Here is a 14,891-nt window from a genome sequence, read left to right as displayed (position 1 = left end):
CCGTAAGTATGGCCTGGCTTAGCCAATTAGACGCAACTAGCGCCTAGTGTGTCATCTCCACCAGTCACCCCCCGTGACTTTATAATTGCTTGTTTGTCAGGCTGATCCAGAACTGGTGGACGCGGCGAAGGCTGAGGCAGGAGCACGGCCCCAACGCCAAGGCCAGCTTCCCGCAGTGGGAGAGGGACTACAACCTGCAGCCCATGAATGCCTACGGACTGTTTGACGAATACCTGGAGATGAGTATGTACCCTTTGACCCTGAGCCCACATTTAAAGCAACTGTCCAATGAAAATCTCACTTTTAAAACGTAATATTCTGTAAACTCATACCCAAATAATGTTGTTGACTCATCCTATACTCGTATTTGTGGCCAAAGCATACATTGGAGAAAGAAAAAAAAAACGTTTTTTTAAAAACACCTCAAACAGACCGTTTAAAAAATGCTTGCTATTTCCACATAAAGGATGATGTCATCCTCCTGAGGAGGAGCTGGCCAATCAGTTGGTCTACTCATATGCATTTTTTTAATTACCAGTGTACACACACACCTTTCTGTTGTTGGGTTACACCGTTCCAATACAGAAAAGCTGCTTTTTAACATACTTAATTACCATTTTTTGGATGAAAAATATTTCACTCATGTTGTAATTAATTCTAGGTTATATTCCATAGAAATCTGGAGACACTGGACAGTTACTTTAAAATGCAAATCATTTCTATCTCACTATCAATCAATTGACCAATCAGAAGAAATCAGTGTGGCTCGAGCCATATAGACCTGGGTGAGACCTGAGTGAGCAACCAAGTAAGCCACTGTTCTGCATTGAGAACACTGAGAATCATTGCCGTCATCATCTTGTATACAGTTAATACATAAATGCAGAAAACATAGCCAACTCCTCTGTGTAAGACGGGTGTAAAAATGTGTTGTTGTCATCGATAGATCCTCTTTCTGTTTGTCCCATTCCCATCAGTGGTGCTTACACTGTTCTGTTTATGTTCACACGCTTTGACTAGAAATGGCTCAATTTTAGACACTGGAATGATTTGGACATGAAATGCTAAACATGTTAATTTGGGGGATATTGAGTTACATTGGTCTTTCGACAAAAAAACAACAATGTTAGCGTTTGGGAATTGTGGCCACTGGCCAGGTATATAAAACCAAAGGATGGATGGATGTCTAACCTTGTCTCTAGACTTCTTACAGCGTAAGGAAAACGATTACATGTGTATATTGGGTGAACCATTTCCTTAAACAATTTGGGTAACACTTTACACGGGGTTCTTATTACAGTGTAATTATTCCTGTGAGTACAGTGTAATTATTCCTGTGAGTACAGTGTAATTATTCCTGTGAGTACAGCGTAATTGTTCCTGTGAGTACAGTGTAATTGTTCCTGTGAGTACAGTGTTACAAGAATTTGAATTACTCATTGTTACACTCCGACGTAGAGCAGCACAACTCACCCTAGCAGCACCCCTAGACGTTACCATTAGTTACGCTAACAGTAAGTACAGCGTAGCAATGACTAATTACAATTCTTTTTGCACTGCTTACAATAATAATTCAACAGTAATAAGAGTAGTGTAATGTAAATTGTTAATAATTTGAGAGAACCTATTGGTCAGATGTGGGACACCAACTCCGTTGTCTCCGTTGTCATTTTTCCCTGATTGCCTGATTGCTTGCAGTGAACATGAAAGGTACTGTAGAACAAAATGTTGTTTACTAGTTAGGTCATGAATGCATGTGCCAAATATGTTTACTGCGCTCCTTGCCATCATATTCTGCTTTGCCAGGCAAACTGCACATGGAGAGGAGAAAGGCCATGAATATTAGCTAAGGACCTAATTACTTCTATAGAAAAAAGATTTCCACTGGGCAGAAGTGTCCTATGAGGGGCTACGGGTGGTTCTGCGGTGGGCAAAGTGCTGGTGTTAGTGCCAACTTTTTCTCCAGGCTGCCAAAACAATAACACACCTGGCTACAGTCTATTGATGACTATAGATTACCTCAGAGGATGTTGATTAACCTAGCTAGTTTCTGGGTGGTGGAAAGGACCTTTCTGTCTGAGAGATTCCAGACTGAAATACAACCTACTTGAATAAGTGGCCAGTTCATAGATTAAATGTCACAAGGCCCACATGAGGCTAAAAAACACCTGTCATAAGAATACAGAATTTCTAACAATTTATACCAGTATTACAAATGACCCGGGAATGTAATTTACCAAGTAAGCACTGGCGTAAAGAGTGAGTGGTTATGACCTGTGTATGATGTCATAATTAAAAAGTTATCTCATAGTTAACTGAAGTATAATGCTATGCAATTCTCCATGTGAAATGTCCATATCAATCTGTAAGCTCTTCGCCTTTACAGGAATGACATTCCCTAAAACGGCATGCAGCCTCTGCCAACTTCACTAACTAGGAGAGATCATTATTGAAATGTCATAATTTCAATATTTCACTATTTTATAATCCTCTAATACAGTCTATTTAAGAACTTTTGAGTAAAAACCAGGAACATGTTTGGACAGTAAGAACTCTAACCTGCTCTTGTTACATTCTAGAATAAGTTGATCTACATGACTGATTTATCCTCTTTGCCCCCCTGGGGAGCTGGAGGTCGAAGGTTAACCATAAACTAGCACTCGTACAGTGTTTGCTCATGTAAACCATTATATACATGCCATGTACTGTATATATCATGTTTTACATTTATTTACCAGCAATGTGAATGCTGCTAAATGTGAATCATTAATGTCTACATAGATTTTCCATGTGTATATTGAAGGAAAAGTCTGCCCCAAAACTATCTTTTGGTATTTGTTTAATTAGTCCATTGTTGACATAGTCCCAAAATGTTTTGCTTGTCAGCACTCAAGTTTTCAAGCTACGTAACTTTCAAAATACAGAAATCATCACTGTATGATGCAAAACGCAGCATCATATAATGCATCATACAGTGATGATTTCTGTATTTTGAAAGTTACGTAGCTTGAAAACTTGAGTGCTGACAAGCAAAACATTTTGGGACTATGTCAACAATGGACTAATTTAACAAATACCAAAAGATAGTTTTTGAGGTGGAATTGTCCTTTAAGTATGATTATGTGAGGTACATAAAGCAGGCACATGTCATGTATTAATCACACAATGGTTACGTGAAGCATTTCTCCTACATGTGTTTGGTGTAGACAGATTTATGTATGACGATGCCAGATGACCGTGACATTTATGACAATGACAGATCAGTGTAACGCTTAGGCTAGGATTCCGTGGTTGCACACAGCATGCAGCTATATCCACATGCATGTGTCACTGTTTATTTTAACCCATAATGCTATTTTAACCCATAATGCTGCATAGATCCATTATGTGGTGTCTCTGTAGGCTTTTTGAATGCTGATTTTGTATTTACGCTCGATGTACTACCATCTGTGACTTCCTTGGCGAGGCTCTTCACGAAGCACAAAATCTAATGGCTAACTTTGTCCTGTAAAATGCCCACACGCACTGACTTACAGTAACAATTGCGACATTGAATGGTATAACCTCAAATCATATTGGCCTTTTTGAGTGAATATGGCTTTGGGGTGGCCATCTGTACAAAATGTAATGGGATTTTTGAATGGGGTTTTGAATAGGGCTACTGGTGACGCTTTACTCTCGGTGTCTGTGTGTTTCAGTCTTACAGTTTGGCTTCACCACCATATTTGTGGCAGCTTTCCCCCTGGCCCCGCTCCTGGCCCTCCTCAACAACATCATCGAGATCCGCTTGGACGCCTACAAGTTTGTCACCCAGTGGCGGAGACCCCTGCCCTCTCAAGCCAAAGACATAGGTTAGGCTCATCTTCCGCTCTGACAATCCCCTACTGTAGGGCCATTTTCAAAGGAACGCAAAACATGCCATATAGACGTAATTGTTTTACGCCAACACTGTGCCTGAGCTATTTTCACTTAATGGAACCCTATTTCATTAGTTTCAGCACAGACAGAAGATTTTAGCCGGCCAGTCTATTATGCTTTATACTTTTGGAATCATTCTCAAACCCCTTTATAAGTATTCTTTGAAGACGTCCTGACAGGCTGCTTGCTGGTGAACTGTAATAAATCGTTTGCATCGGAGCCAGAACATTGTTATTTTCTCTCCAGGGATCTGGTACGGCATCCTGGAGGGCATCGGTATCTTGTCCGTCATCACCAACGCCTTTGTCATCGCCGTCACCTCCGACTTCATCCCACGCCTTGTCTACGCATACAAGTACGGCCCGTGTGCCGGGCAGGGCCGGGCCGGGGAGAGGTGAGCGAGCCTGACCACAGTGACCACACAGGCAAAGTGTCTGCCTTTTGACATGTATTCTGGCTAGTAATAGAGGGCAGCGGCATTGTCCTGCATCACAACGTCAAACCACTGACATTTTATTGTTTCCTGTCCAGGTGCATGATGGGATATGTGAACGCCAGTCTATCGATGTTCAGAGTGTCTGATTTTGAGAACACGTCGGTGCCCAGGACAGATGGATCGGATATGTTTGGAGAAGCAGTGAAGTACTGCAGGTAGGTTTGGTGACCAAACCTCTTGGTATGGTTGGGCTTGTTTGAACAGAAAAGTCATAACCTTTGACCTTTCGACCCTGTGTTTGACCCCCCAGGTACCGTGACTACAGAGTGCCCCCAGACTCGCCCGGTGAGCCATACTCCTACACGCTGCAGTTCTGGCATGTCCTGGCCGCACGACTGGCCTTCATCATAGTCTTCGAGGTTAGTTTGTACAGTTCATTCCATTCAACAAAACCATAACACAATATTCAGCCAAGATGATTCTGTAATTACTGTACTATTGGTGTTGTGTTCTTTTGTAGCACATGGTTTTCACCATCAAGAACCTGATCGCCTACCTGATCCCAGACCTGCCCAAGGACCTGCGGGACCGCATGCGGCGGGAGAAATACCTGATCCAGGAGATGATGTACGAGGCCGAGCTAGAAAGACTGCAGAAGGAGAAGAACGAGAAGAAGAAGAATTACAGGGCCCATCATAACGCATTGCTCTGAATGCACAAACAGGTGATAAATAACTACACTGCACTGAATAGTGACAGGCAATCTATAACAGTTTGCAGGCTGCAGAGTGTGGCGTATAGGAATTACATTTATATATAGGAAGAATAAGTCACCTGTATGACCAAGGTGTAGCACCACTCATCTGGGTGAAGCACGGCTGTCATTTTATGCCTGAACGCTCAACACACATCAGCTATCGAAGTAAGATTTGCCAATTGAAGCACCGGACGACAAGGGACCAGGTTGTGCATGGAAGGGAAATAAGGAAATAAAATAAAAAGTAATGTCCCTTTTGTTCCTGTTGTCTAGAAGTTCCACTACTGTTGTGATTATCTACTGACACGCTCTCTATGACTCCACAGGTCATACTGGTGTCCATTTTTGCTCGGTGGTGTTGTGTGTGGGAATGACAGAGAACTGGCTGCATGCACGCCAGGGACTGTCCTGCCTGTCTGCGTCTCTCACTGGACCAGGTGAGCGCCCCCAAGAGGACCATCCAACAAACCTGCATTCAGCATGCTCCTCGCCATGGTGTTCAAACGTACTGTACGTCATTCTGAAACCGAGAAGCCAGTGGGTGAGGGGGAAAAAAGAGGACATACATTGGAACATTTGACAATGGGTTTACTAATTTTTTCCAGATTGCTCCTTCCACTTTGGACTCACAACTGTACATTTCTTGAAAACCTGAATGTAGATTTCAAAGAAACACAAAAAAACTAACTTTTGCAGTTCTATTGTCACAACTTAAAAAAAGATTCTGTCATCCGTGCGGTTGAATGACAAACCCTGTTTACAATCCTAGCCTTTTTATTTTCAGGACAAACTCATGAGGAATCATGATCAATTGCTTTTACAAGGCTGTAAACCTTCGGCCATGTTCTCTGCTTACGTTGTGTGCTGCTTACAATGTTATTTTGAAATGTTCCATCAGATCTGTGTTAGTGGACGCAGACTGCTCAAACATCCAATGCCTTCCTTTACAATGGATACTAATTACAAGAGTAATAAAAATTCATATTTGTTACAAACCGGTTTTGTAATTGTCCCATTTGCACTTTGATGTGATTTTAAAACCGTCTCAACATGTTTCCATCTGACAGAATGTGCCACTATGAGAATCTCCATGCGGGTTAGCACGTCCTTAGCGGGTAGGTCAGGTTGTCAGAACACAGTATGCATCACTAACACTGATGTCTCCTCCAGCTCGTTTAGAGGCTGCCCACCAAGTAACTGTAACTGCAGCTACTGTCTGCCTCTAGTGTCTAGTGTGGTAACACCTGATTCCCCCTCTGCAGTTCCCTACTTGGCCACCAAGGGGTGCCAATACACCTATCTTCTGATGCAGTCACAGACCTCAACAATGAGAGAGAGAAGGGAATAGGTAGGTGTACAGTTAGTTCTCACATTTTTTTGACAAGTGTCCAAAGATAAACACAGTCATGTTCTGATACTTTGAAGATGAGAAGTATCTTTATTTATGTTTATTGTAGGGTGGGGTTTTTTTGTGCCCCTGGAAGAATTCTTGTTCGGTTTACACCATTATTGGTGTAAAATATCTGTCAAATCCTTAAAGCTTTATGTTTATTTGAATGCTCTCTACTGTTGGCAGCTTTCTCCTGTACATTTATATAATTCCTAGTGTCTACATGTCTATGTAATAGTAATACACATTTTGCCAACAGTTGGTTCCCCAAGCACCGCCTCAATATTGACCACTTTCTTTCATATCCGTAGGAATTGTCAGGCTTGTTTCACACATTTGGCACTACAACAGCCTATCAAGGTGAACTAGCTTGTTATCCTTTTCTGTGATAGGTAACAGTTACATTGAGGATAAGATGTAATTTAAAACTGTTACAGCTCCTATTCATGATTGACGTTCAGGGGTCTAATAAGACAAAACAAGAATATGGCTGAAGTGGCCAGTCAAGGTCATGTTGGCACACAGAGCACACTGAAAGGCCTTTTCAGCAGCAACCACAGGGCTGGATTCAAGCAGAAATTGGATGTTCCTGTTTGAGCACAAAATACACAAATGTTGGGGGGAAATTTCTTGGCTGAATGTCATTGCAGAGAGACAGCATTTTGGTTGGAAGTTGATTGTCTTGACAACGGAATCACACCCATCTTGCAACTGTCTTGACCCTGGAAGCCTGAGAAAAGGGCTTTGTAATGCCACTGGGAAGTTCCAAGCCATTCTGTATGTTTTATGAAAACCGCTTTTACAGTATTTTGTCTATGGTCATATTGTGTTAGCATTATAAAGCCATTCTGAGGTTACATAAAGTATCCCTTCTTAGTCTGTCTGACCTTGACTGGAACTGTTACATGTGGAGCTGGAAGCTGTTGGAAATCACATTAGCATCTGAGTCGTTGAGATGTAGCTTACGTAATAATACATGGATGTACTAATCACCTAATAACCACCGTATCCATAAGGGTGTCTTTCTATATTGTTTTTAGCTTCATAACTTTTCCATATTGTTCCATTTTATATATTCAAAATGCTTAATCCTCCTGACCCTTGCAAAATGCTTGTAATCTGCTGTTCAGATTTTTAACTTTCGCTTGTAAATGATGCACATCACTACAAATTGGAGGCTACAAGTTCTATGTAGTCCAGTGCCATGTCCTTCAGGGTGGATTACTGTGGTGTGATGGAGTTAGCGTAGGGTGCCCATCCACACACACTCTCCATTCTGAGAATTAAAAACAGGAGGGGAAACATGGCATGTTTGTTTCCTATTAAGGCAAATTTTCACCTCTAAGAGGATTATCTCTGACACCGGCTCTGAGTTGCGTAAGGCTATCCTGGGAATCTGCGATCATATCAGCCATGGCCTCATATCCTGTATTTTTTCAGAAATGTCTAATACGAAGTGGTGGGGACCTGGGAACATAGAAATAGAATGAATGAATAGATTATATTTATATGTCCAGGCTCCTGTTTGATGGGACGTAAGCTTCATTTGAGTTTTCATCCATTTCGTTCAGACCAGTGACCAGTGTTCCTTGACCCGTCTGGTGTTTTTTTTCTTCAGATTTGTATCCCTTGCTAGTCTTTCTAATTTATCCATTCTAACTAATTTTCTAATACTTATTCATGCAGGACTACTCAGTCTACCTCTCCAGTCTGTCTCAGCCACGATTCAGACATCAAACACAGTGTCCCATGTTATACCCAGACTTATTGGTGTTCAATAACATTTAATGAGTTCTCAAATATAGACTTTCAGATTTTAATTGAAGAGACCCCCTGCTTTGTGTGGTTCCTTGAATGTTGCTTGCCTAATGTCTTCAAGAGAGCGAGAGTTGCACCCCTTCTGAAAAAAACCTACACTCGATCCCTCCGATGTCAACAACTACAGACCAGTATCCCTTCTTTCTTTTCTCTCCAAAACTCTTGAACGTGCCGTCCTTGGCCAGCTCTCCTGCTATCTCTCTCAGAATGACCTTCTTGATCCTAATCAGTCAGGTTTCAAGACTGGGCATTCAACTGAGACTGCTCTTCTCTGTGTCACGGAGGCTCTCCGCACTGCTAAAGCTAACTCTCTCTCCTCTGCTCTCATACTTCTAGACCTATCTGCTGCCTTTGATACTGTGAACCATCAGATCCTCCTCTCCACCCTCTCCGAGTTGGGCATCTCCGGCGCGGCCCACGCTTGGATTGCGTCCTACCTGACAGGTCGCTCCTACCAGGTGGCGTGGCGAGAATCTGTCTCCGCACCATGCGCTCTCACCACTGGTGTCCCCCAGGGCTCTGTTCTAGGCCCTCTCCTATTCTCGCTATACACCAAGTCACTTGGCTCTGTCATATCCTCACATGGTCTCTCCTATCATTGCTATGCAGACGACACACAATTAATCTTCTCCTTTCCCCCTTCTGATAACCAGGCGGCGAATCGCATCTCTGCATGTCTGTCATACATATCAGTGTGGATGACGGATCACCAGCTCAAGCTGAACCTCGGCAAGACGGAGCTGCTCTTCCTCCCGGGGAAGGACTGCCCATTCCATGATCTCGCCATCACGGTTGACAACTCCCTTGTGTCCTCTTCCCAGAGTGCTAAGAACCTTGGCGTGATCCTGGACAACACCCTGTCGTTCTCCACTAACATCAAGGCGGTGACCCGATCCTGTAGGTTCATGCTCCACAACATTCGCAGAGTACGACCCTGCCTCACACAGGAAGCGGCGCAGGTCCTAATCCAGGCACTTGTCATCTCCCGTCTGGATTACTGCAACTCGCTGTTGGCTGGGCTCCCTGCCTGTGCCATTAAACCCCTACAACTCATCCAGAACGCCGCAGCCCGTCTGGTGTTCAACCTTCCCAAGTTCTCTCACGTCACCCCGCTCCTCCGCTCTCTCCACTGGCTTCCAGTTGAAGCTCGCATCCGCTACAAGACCATGGTGATTGCCTACGGAGCTGTGAAGGGAACGGCACCTCCATACCTTCAGGCTCTGATCAGGCCCTACACCCAAACAAGGGCACTGCGTTCATCCACCACTGGCCTGCTGGCCCCCCTACCTCTGAGGAAGCACAGTTCCCGCTCAGCCCAGTCAAAACTGTTCGCTGCTCTGGCACCCCAATGGTGGAACAAGCTCCCTCACGACGCCAGGACAGCGGAGTCAATCACCACCTTCCGGAGACACCTGAAACCCCACCTCTTTAAGGAATACCTAGGATAGGATAAAGTAATCCTTCTAACCCCCCCCCCCCCCCTAAAATATTTAGATGCACTATTGTAAAGTGGTTGTTCCACTGGATATCATAAGGTGAATGCACCATTTTGTAAGTCGCTCTGGATAAGAGCGTCTGCTAAATGACTTAAATGTAAATGTAAATGTAATGATCAACCATGCCTGATACCTGAAAACCCATGTCAGCTCCTAGAGCTAATTCTAAGGCTTTAGCTCGGTGGGCTACCACAGACAACTTGGGTTTGATACTGGTCAAATTTGTATACCCCAAGATCAAGGCTCACGGGTAAAAGCTATTTTGTCAGGATCTGTAACTTCAATGTGAGGGTGAAAAAGCTCTAGCACACCTGAATCACACAGTGATGGTCCCTCAGACATTTCCCAACCCCAGTGAGAGCTTTTCCAGAATAATGCATAGGCCCTTTGAGCAACAGAAAGCACCAACACACAACTGATGTAGTTTCTAACATGGTCTTGTGTTTTTATCATACGTCATAAATTATTTCAGCTCTCCCGTTGCGACAGTGCCATGGTGCATGTCCTTGAATGTCAGCTGTCGGCCCTAATGTTGCTGATAAAGAGCCCTCCTCGCAGGCTGTTTGCACAAACAGATTAGATGTATGATTGTCTTCCTCTGTCCCTGCTACAGGGAGAGAAATAACCACTCACTGGTTGCCTGGAGCGACACAGCAACCTGTTCCATCTCTCACACACACACTTAAGTGCGCCAACAACCCTTGTAACAGCAGATAGATAATAATGTAGTCTAATAACACGGTTGATGATGTGGAAAGCTACTTTCATCCTGTCCAAACCGTGACCTGCTGCGTGCACCCATTTTTAAGGGTGAATCTGTCAGCGCTTGTCCCGGTGAAAGTTGCAATTATGTCAACAGTGCACCACTCTTCACCTTCCCCACACAAGAAACTGTGTCAAAGGTACCACATTCTATTTATTGACTTGTCCATGGAACCCATTTCTGTTTATATGAAATGTTATGTCACCATTCACCAGTCTGTTCTAGGAAATAGTGCCACAACACAAGAATCTCATTCCCCTCACTTTAATAGGTCCACCGACCATACGAATTAATTCATTCTCAAAAAACACATAGCATTGTTATAAATTGATGCAAAAAACGAATTACGATATTAGTTCCACATTTAATAAATCAACAATTTAGTGTGTGCTGCGTCTCTAAGTCAAACATTTTGAAATGCTGCTTAATAGTTTCATAGCCAATCATGTTCGACCTTTTCTTGCACATGTAACTGAATATCATTTAGAGATTATGGTCAAATGTCAAACGTGAAAGCTTTCAGAGGAGGCATGTAAGACATCTAAGTGAATAAATGTATAGATCTGGCTAAATTTGCTAATGCAGACCCATCATGACAACTCTTTAATGTATTTGTCTACATCTGTTTCACAAGCTCCTGCTAAATTAACCGTACATCTCCTTCTTGCTGAATGTTTTTTGTATTATTATTTTTACCTTTATTTTAATAGAGAAGATGTGCCCTGTATAATACAACATAAATATACACATTATACACACACAATAAAATACAAAAAAACTGTAATGGGAAGCACAAATAAAACATCACAAATCAACCAGGAAAACAGTTACATTCCTCCGCAAATAAGTCCTGTCCCATGTCAGGTGCATTGTACAGATGTCACAGGTCTCTCCTCTCACTGTCACCCCATACAGTGGCAAGAAAAAGTATGTGAACCCTTTGGAAATACCTGGATAGCTGCATAAATTGGTCATAAAATTTGATCTGATCATCTAGGTCACAGCAATAGACAAACACAGTCTTCTTAATAAACTAATAACACACAAACAATTATACAGTTTCAGGTCTTTATTGAACACACTGTATAAACATTCACAGTGCAGGGTGGAAAGGGTATGTGAACCCTTGGATTTAATAACTGGTTGACCTTTCTTTGGCAGCAATAACCTCAACCAAACGTTTTCTGTAGTTGCGTATCAGACCTGCACAACAGTCAGGAGGAACTGTTTCAGTTCAGCAATATTCTTGGGATGTTCCCTTTATTTTTTTGAGCAGTGTATATATATATATATATATATATATTAAAAAGTGACTTAAAAACATTTAAAATATATATAAATAAGAAACCTGTGAATTTCTGACTCAGTTGACAGACTCATTTATCTGTTTCAATTGAAGGCCTACTATTATCCTTCTTGCACAATACTGCTTGGGTAGGCCTGACTGTGAAAGACCAATATGGGATTTATCATTTTAGGTCATTCAGAGTGTCACCATTTCTCAGATGTTTTCACACAGGGTGCCTTTCCGTTGCCGGGTGGACCATTTTGATTTTTTTTCCTCACAATTAGAGTATATCCACTTCTCCAGGCACCACTACACCACTGCCTACAGCGATTCACATCATGTCCTATTTAGGGAGGGAATCTGTGTAGGATGGGTTGTATCATTCAAGCTAATCAGATATGTTATATTCAATGCTAAAAGCTGTTAGGTGGGTGAGAAGTGTTTCATATTGGTTATGCTGATCAAACCCTTCAAAGTTAGATTTATACCATGCACTGAATTTGTTAATATAACGTTATTCCTAATAGGATATGTGGGTAATACTACCCCTGTGGGAGGCATATAACATCAATATAACACCACCAGGCATTGGTCATGTCAGCGGGACCTTTTCGAAGCACACAGTCACAGGAAATGAGGTACATGAGTCAGGGGTATGGGCTGAATTTAAAGCTCCATGGTCTTTAGATTGTCCTAAAAGACTTGAAACGTTGCCAGATAGGCCTAATAACTGCTGTTCAATAGGCATGGCATACACTATGTCCTTTGTTGTGACAATAAGAGTACCTCATATTCAATTATGAAATATATAATTTTTTATCCAAAGTAGACAAGTTCAAGTGTTGATTATTTTGTATAAATATATACTGTAGGCCTATAATTATCTTCTTATACAATCAATCTATTGTTCCATTTTCAAGGTGCTAAATCCAGTTCAATGCACCAGTTTGTTACAGTGGATGTCTGTTGAAATACTTCTCCACTAAAGACTGTGGTAGAAGACATATGGTGATTTCCATAACCATGCTACTCTCTAATCTGATTTAAATAGGCCACTGTCTTCATATGACTTAAAGGGAAAGGGGGATGCCTAGTCAGTTGTACAACTGAATGCATTCAACTGAAATGTGTCTTATGCATTTAACCCAACTCCTCTGAATCAGAGAGGTGCCTTAATCGACATCCACGTCATCGGCGCCCGGGGAACAGTGGGTTAACTGCCTTGCTCAGGGACAGAATGAGGGTCAAACTGCAGTTGCTACATCCATTTTTGGATTTATTAATTAATTATATATACCCATTCTTGAAAGATATAACATAATGCCTCATGAGCTTAGTTCGAACTGTCACACCCCATCTGAACCCAAAATATAAGCTGGTTTTACTACAATGATTGTAAACATTGTAAATGTATAGCCTCAATACTGTATAGCCTCAAAACATAGTTAAAACCTGGTATTAATAGTTAAAACAACACCTTTGATATAATGTATGGTCAGTCCTCTGTCAATGAATGGTTACATTTCTCCAGGCCCATCCCTCAGCTTTTTACCAAAACAGAGGCAGGGTTGACGTTTTGTTATTGTTTCAACAGCGGATTGGCCCTTTAACTGGAGATTTGAGCGATATGGGATAGGCCACCTAATTGTGTCTGCGCAGGATCCTTTCAATGATTTTATAACATGAACAACAGAGAATGCAATGCAATAACATGTTTGGCAAAAGGAACATCCCACTGGGCAAAAACTGGTTGAGTTGATTCAACGTTGATGACGTTGAATCAATTTGGAAAACTGATTGGATTTTTCAAAGATCATCAACATATCGGGGTGTTTTCACCAAACTTTTAACCTAAATCCAATGACATGGTACATTTTTTGTAGCTGAATTCACTTTAGTTGACAACAAATGTAAATCAAAACTAGACGTTGAACTGACATCTGTGTCCAGTGGAATGTAGCCGACATAATTTAAGAAAAAACCTTTGATTGCACTTACTGATTTTGGATCTGATCAATATCTGTGATTTCTCTTCGCTTTCATAGCCTACATTTCTTGATTAGACTTGTATATTACAAATGGCATTTGATTAGCCTTTAGCAACTAACTGTAACTCGTGTAGTAGTACCCACCCACTTGGGAGCCATGTCCACCCACAGGGAAGCCAGGCGCAGCCAATCAGAATTCGTTTTTGGGTTACACGTGGTTACACGTGGTCTGCGGTTGTGAGGCCTGTTGGATGTACTGCCAAATTCTCTAAAATGACTGGGCGTCTTATGGTAGAGAAATTAACATCCAATTCTCTGGCAACAGCTCTGTTGGACATTCCTACAGTGAGCATGTCAATTGCATGCTCCCTCAACTTGATACTTCTGTGGCATTGTGTTGTGTGACAAACCATTCTGATCAGTGTCTGGGAACTTGCCAGCTCTAGCCCCAAGCCTCCCATGATCTATATACTATTGTTGTTCTCGGTTATTTTTGCAGGTGTGACTGTGAATAGAGTTTTTCAAGGTGAGGAAGGGACTGATATGTTACTGCTGGTATTAATATATTGAACTAACTTGGATATTGACATTAATTTAGAAGAACTAAATTCCATTGTCTCAATGTTGTATCTTTTCAGCATATATGCATTCCAGATGAGTAGGCTTTTTTTCTGTCAATGATCTCGAAACAGTGCAGGAGACCTGCTATATCTTGCAGACCCCATTTTTAGAAAGAAATCACTTAATTTTATATTAGCGTTAGGCTGTAATGGAATAAAGCTTTACAAAGCGTTTTCACATCCTTAGAGGTAATGGAGTGGACAGGAATTGATTGCCGAGATCTCTTGGCTGGCATTACCATAACTGTATGGGAGTTAGAGGAACATGTAGGATGAAACTCCGCCTCCATGACAGTTATATCATTGATGAAGGGGCAAGACACGGCAAGCATTTGTGTACAGCAACTCACAAATGATTTTCTCATGCAATTACATAGTTTAGATTAGAGCACAGTATGGCCATCGGGTACTATATTC

At 41.9% G+C, this 14,891-nt stretch overlaps 1 protein-coding gene across 1 annotated transcript in view; it reads left to right on the top strand.

The window, feature by feature from the left end:
- LOC106609519 (anoctamin-4) overlaps positions 1-6,106 on the top strand; it is a 22,787-nt gene extending 16,681 nt beyond the window's left edge. The window contains exons 18-25 of the mRNA XM_014208436.3: positions 1-2; positions 101-243; positions 3,699-3,851; positions 4,165-4,312; positions 4,450-4,569; positions 4,665-4,773; positions 4,875-5,078; positions 5,438-6,106. The exon at positions 1-2 is cut by the window's left edge and continues 96 nt beyond it. Of these exons, the coding sequence (XP_014063911.2) occupies positions 1-2; positions 101-243; positions 3,699-3,851; positions 4,165-4,312; positions 4,450-4,569; positions 4,665-4,773; positions 4,875-5,066 (867 nt within the window). The 3' untranslated portion in view covers positions 5,067-5,078; positions 5,438-6,106. The remainder of the gene's footprint in view (positions 3-100; positions 244-3,698; positions 3,852-4,164; positions 4,313-4,449; positions 4,570-4,664; positions 4,774-4,874; positions 5,079-5,437) is intronic.
- Positions 6,107-14,891: the final 8,785 nt, after the last annotated feature.

The sequence above is a fragment of the Salmo salar genome, chromosome 07, assembly GCF_965601325.2.
Source record: "Salmo salar chromosome 07, fSalSal1, whole genome shotgun sequence".
NCBI lineage: Eukaryota > Metazoa > Chordata > Actinopteri > Salmoniformes > Salmonidae > Salmo > Salmo salar.
Note: the sequence above shows the minus strand (reverse complement) of the source record. Positions and strands in the feature narration are given on the sequence as shown.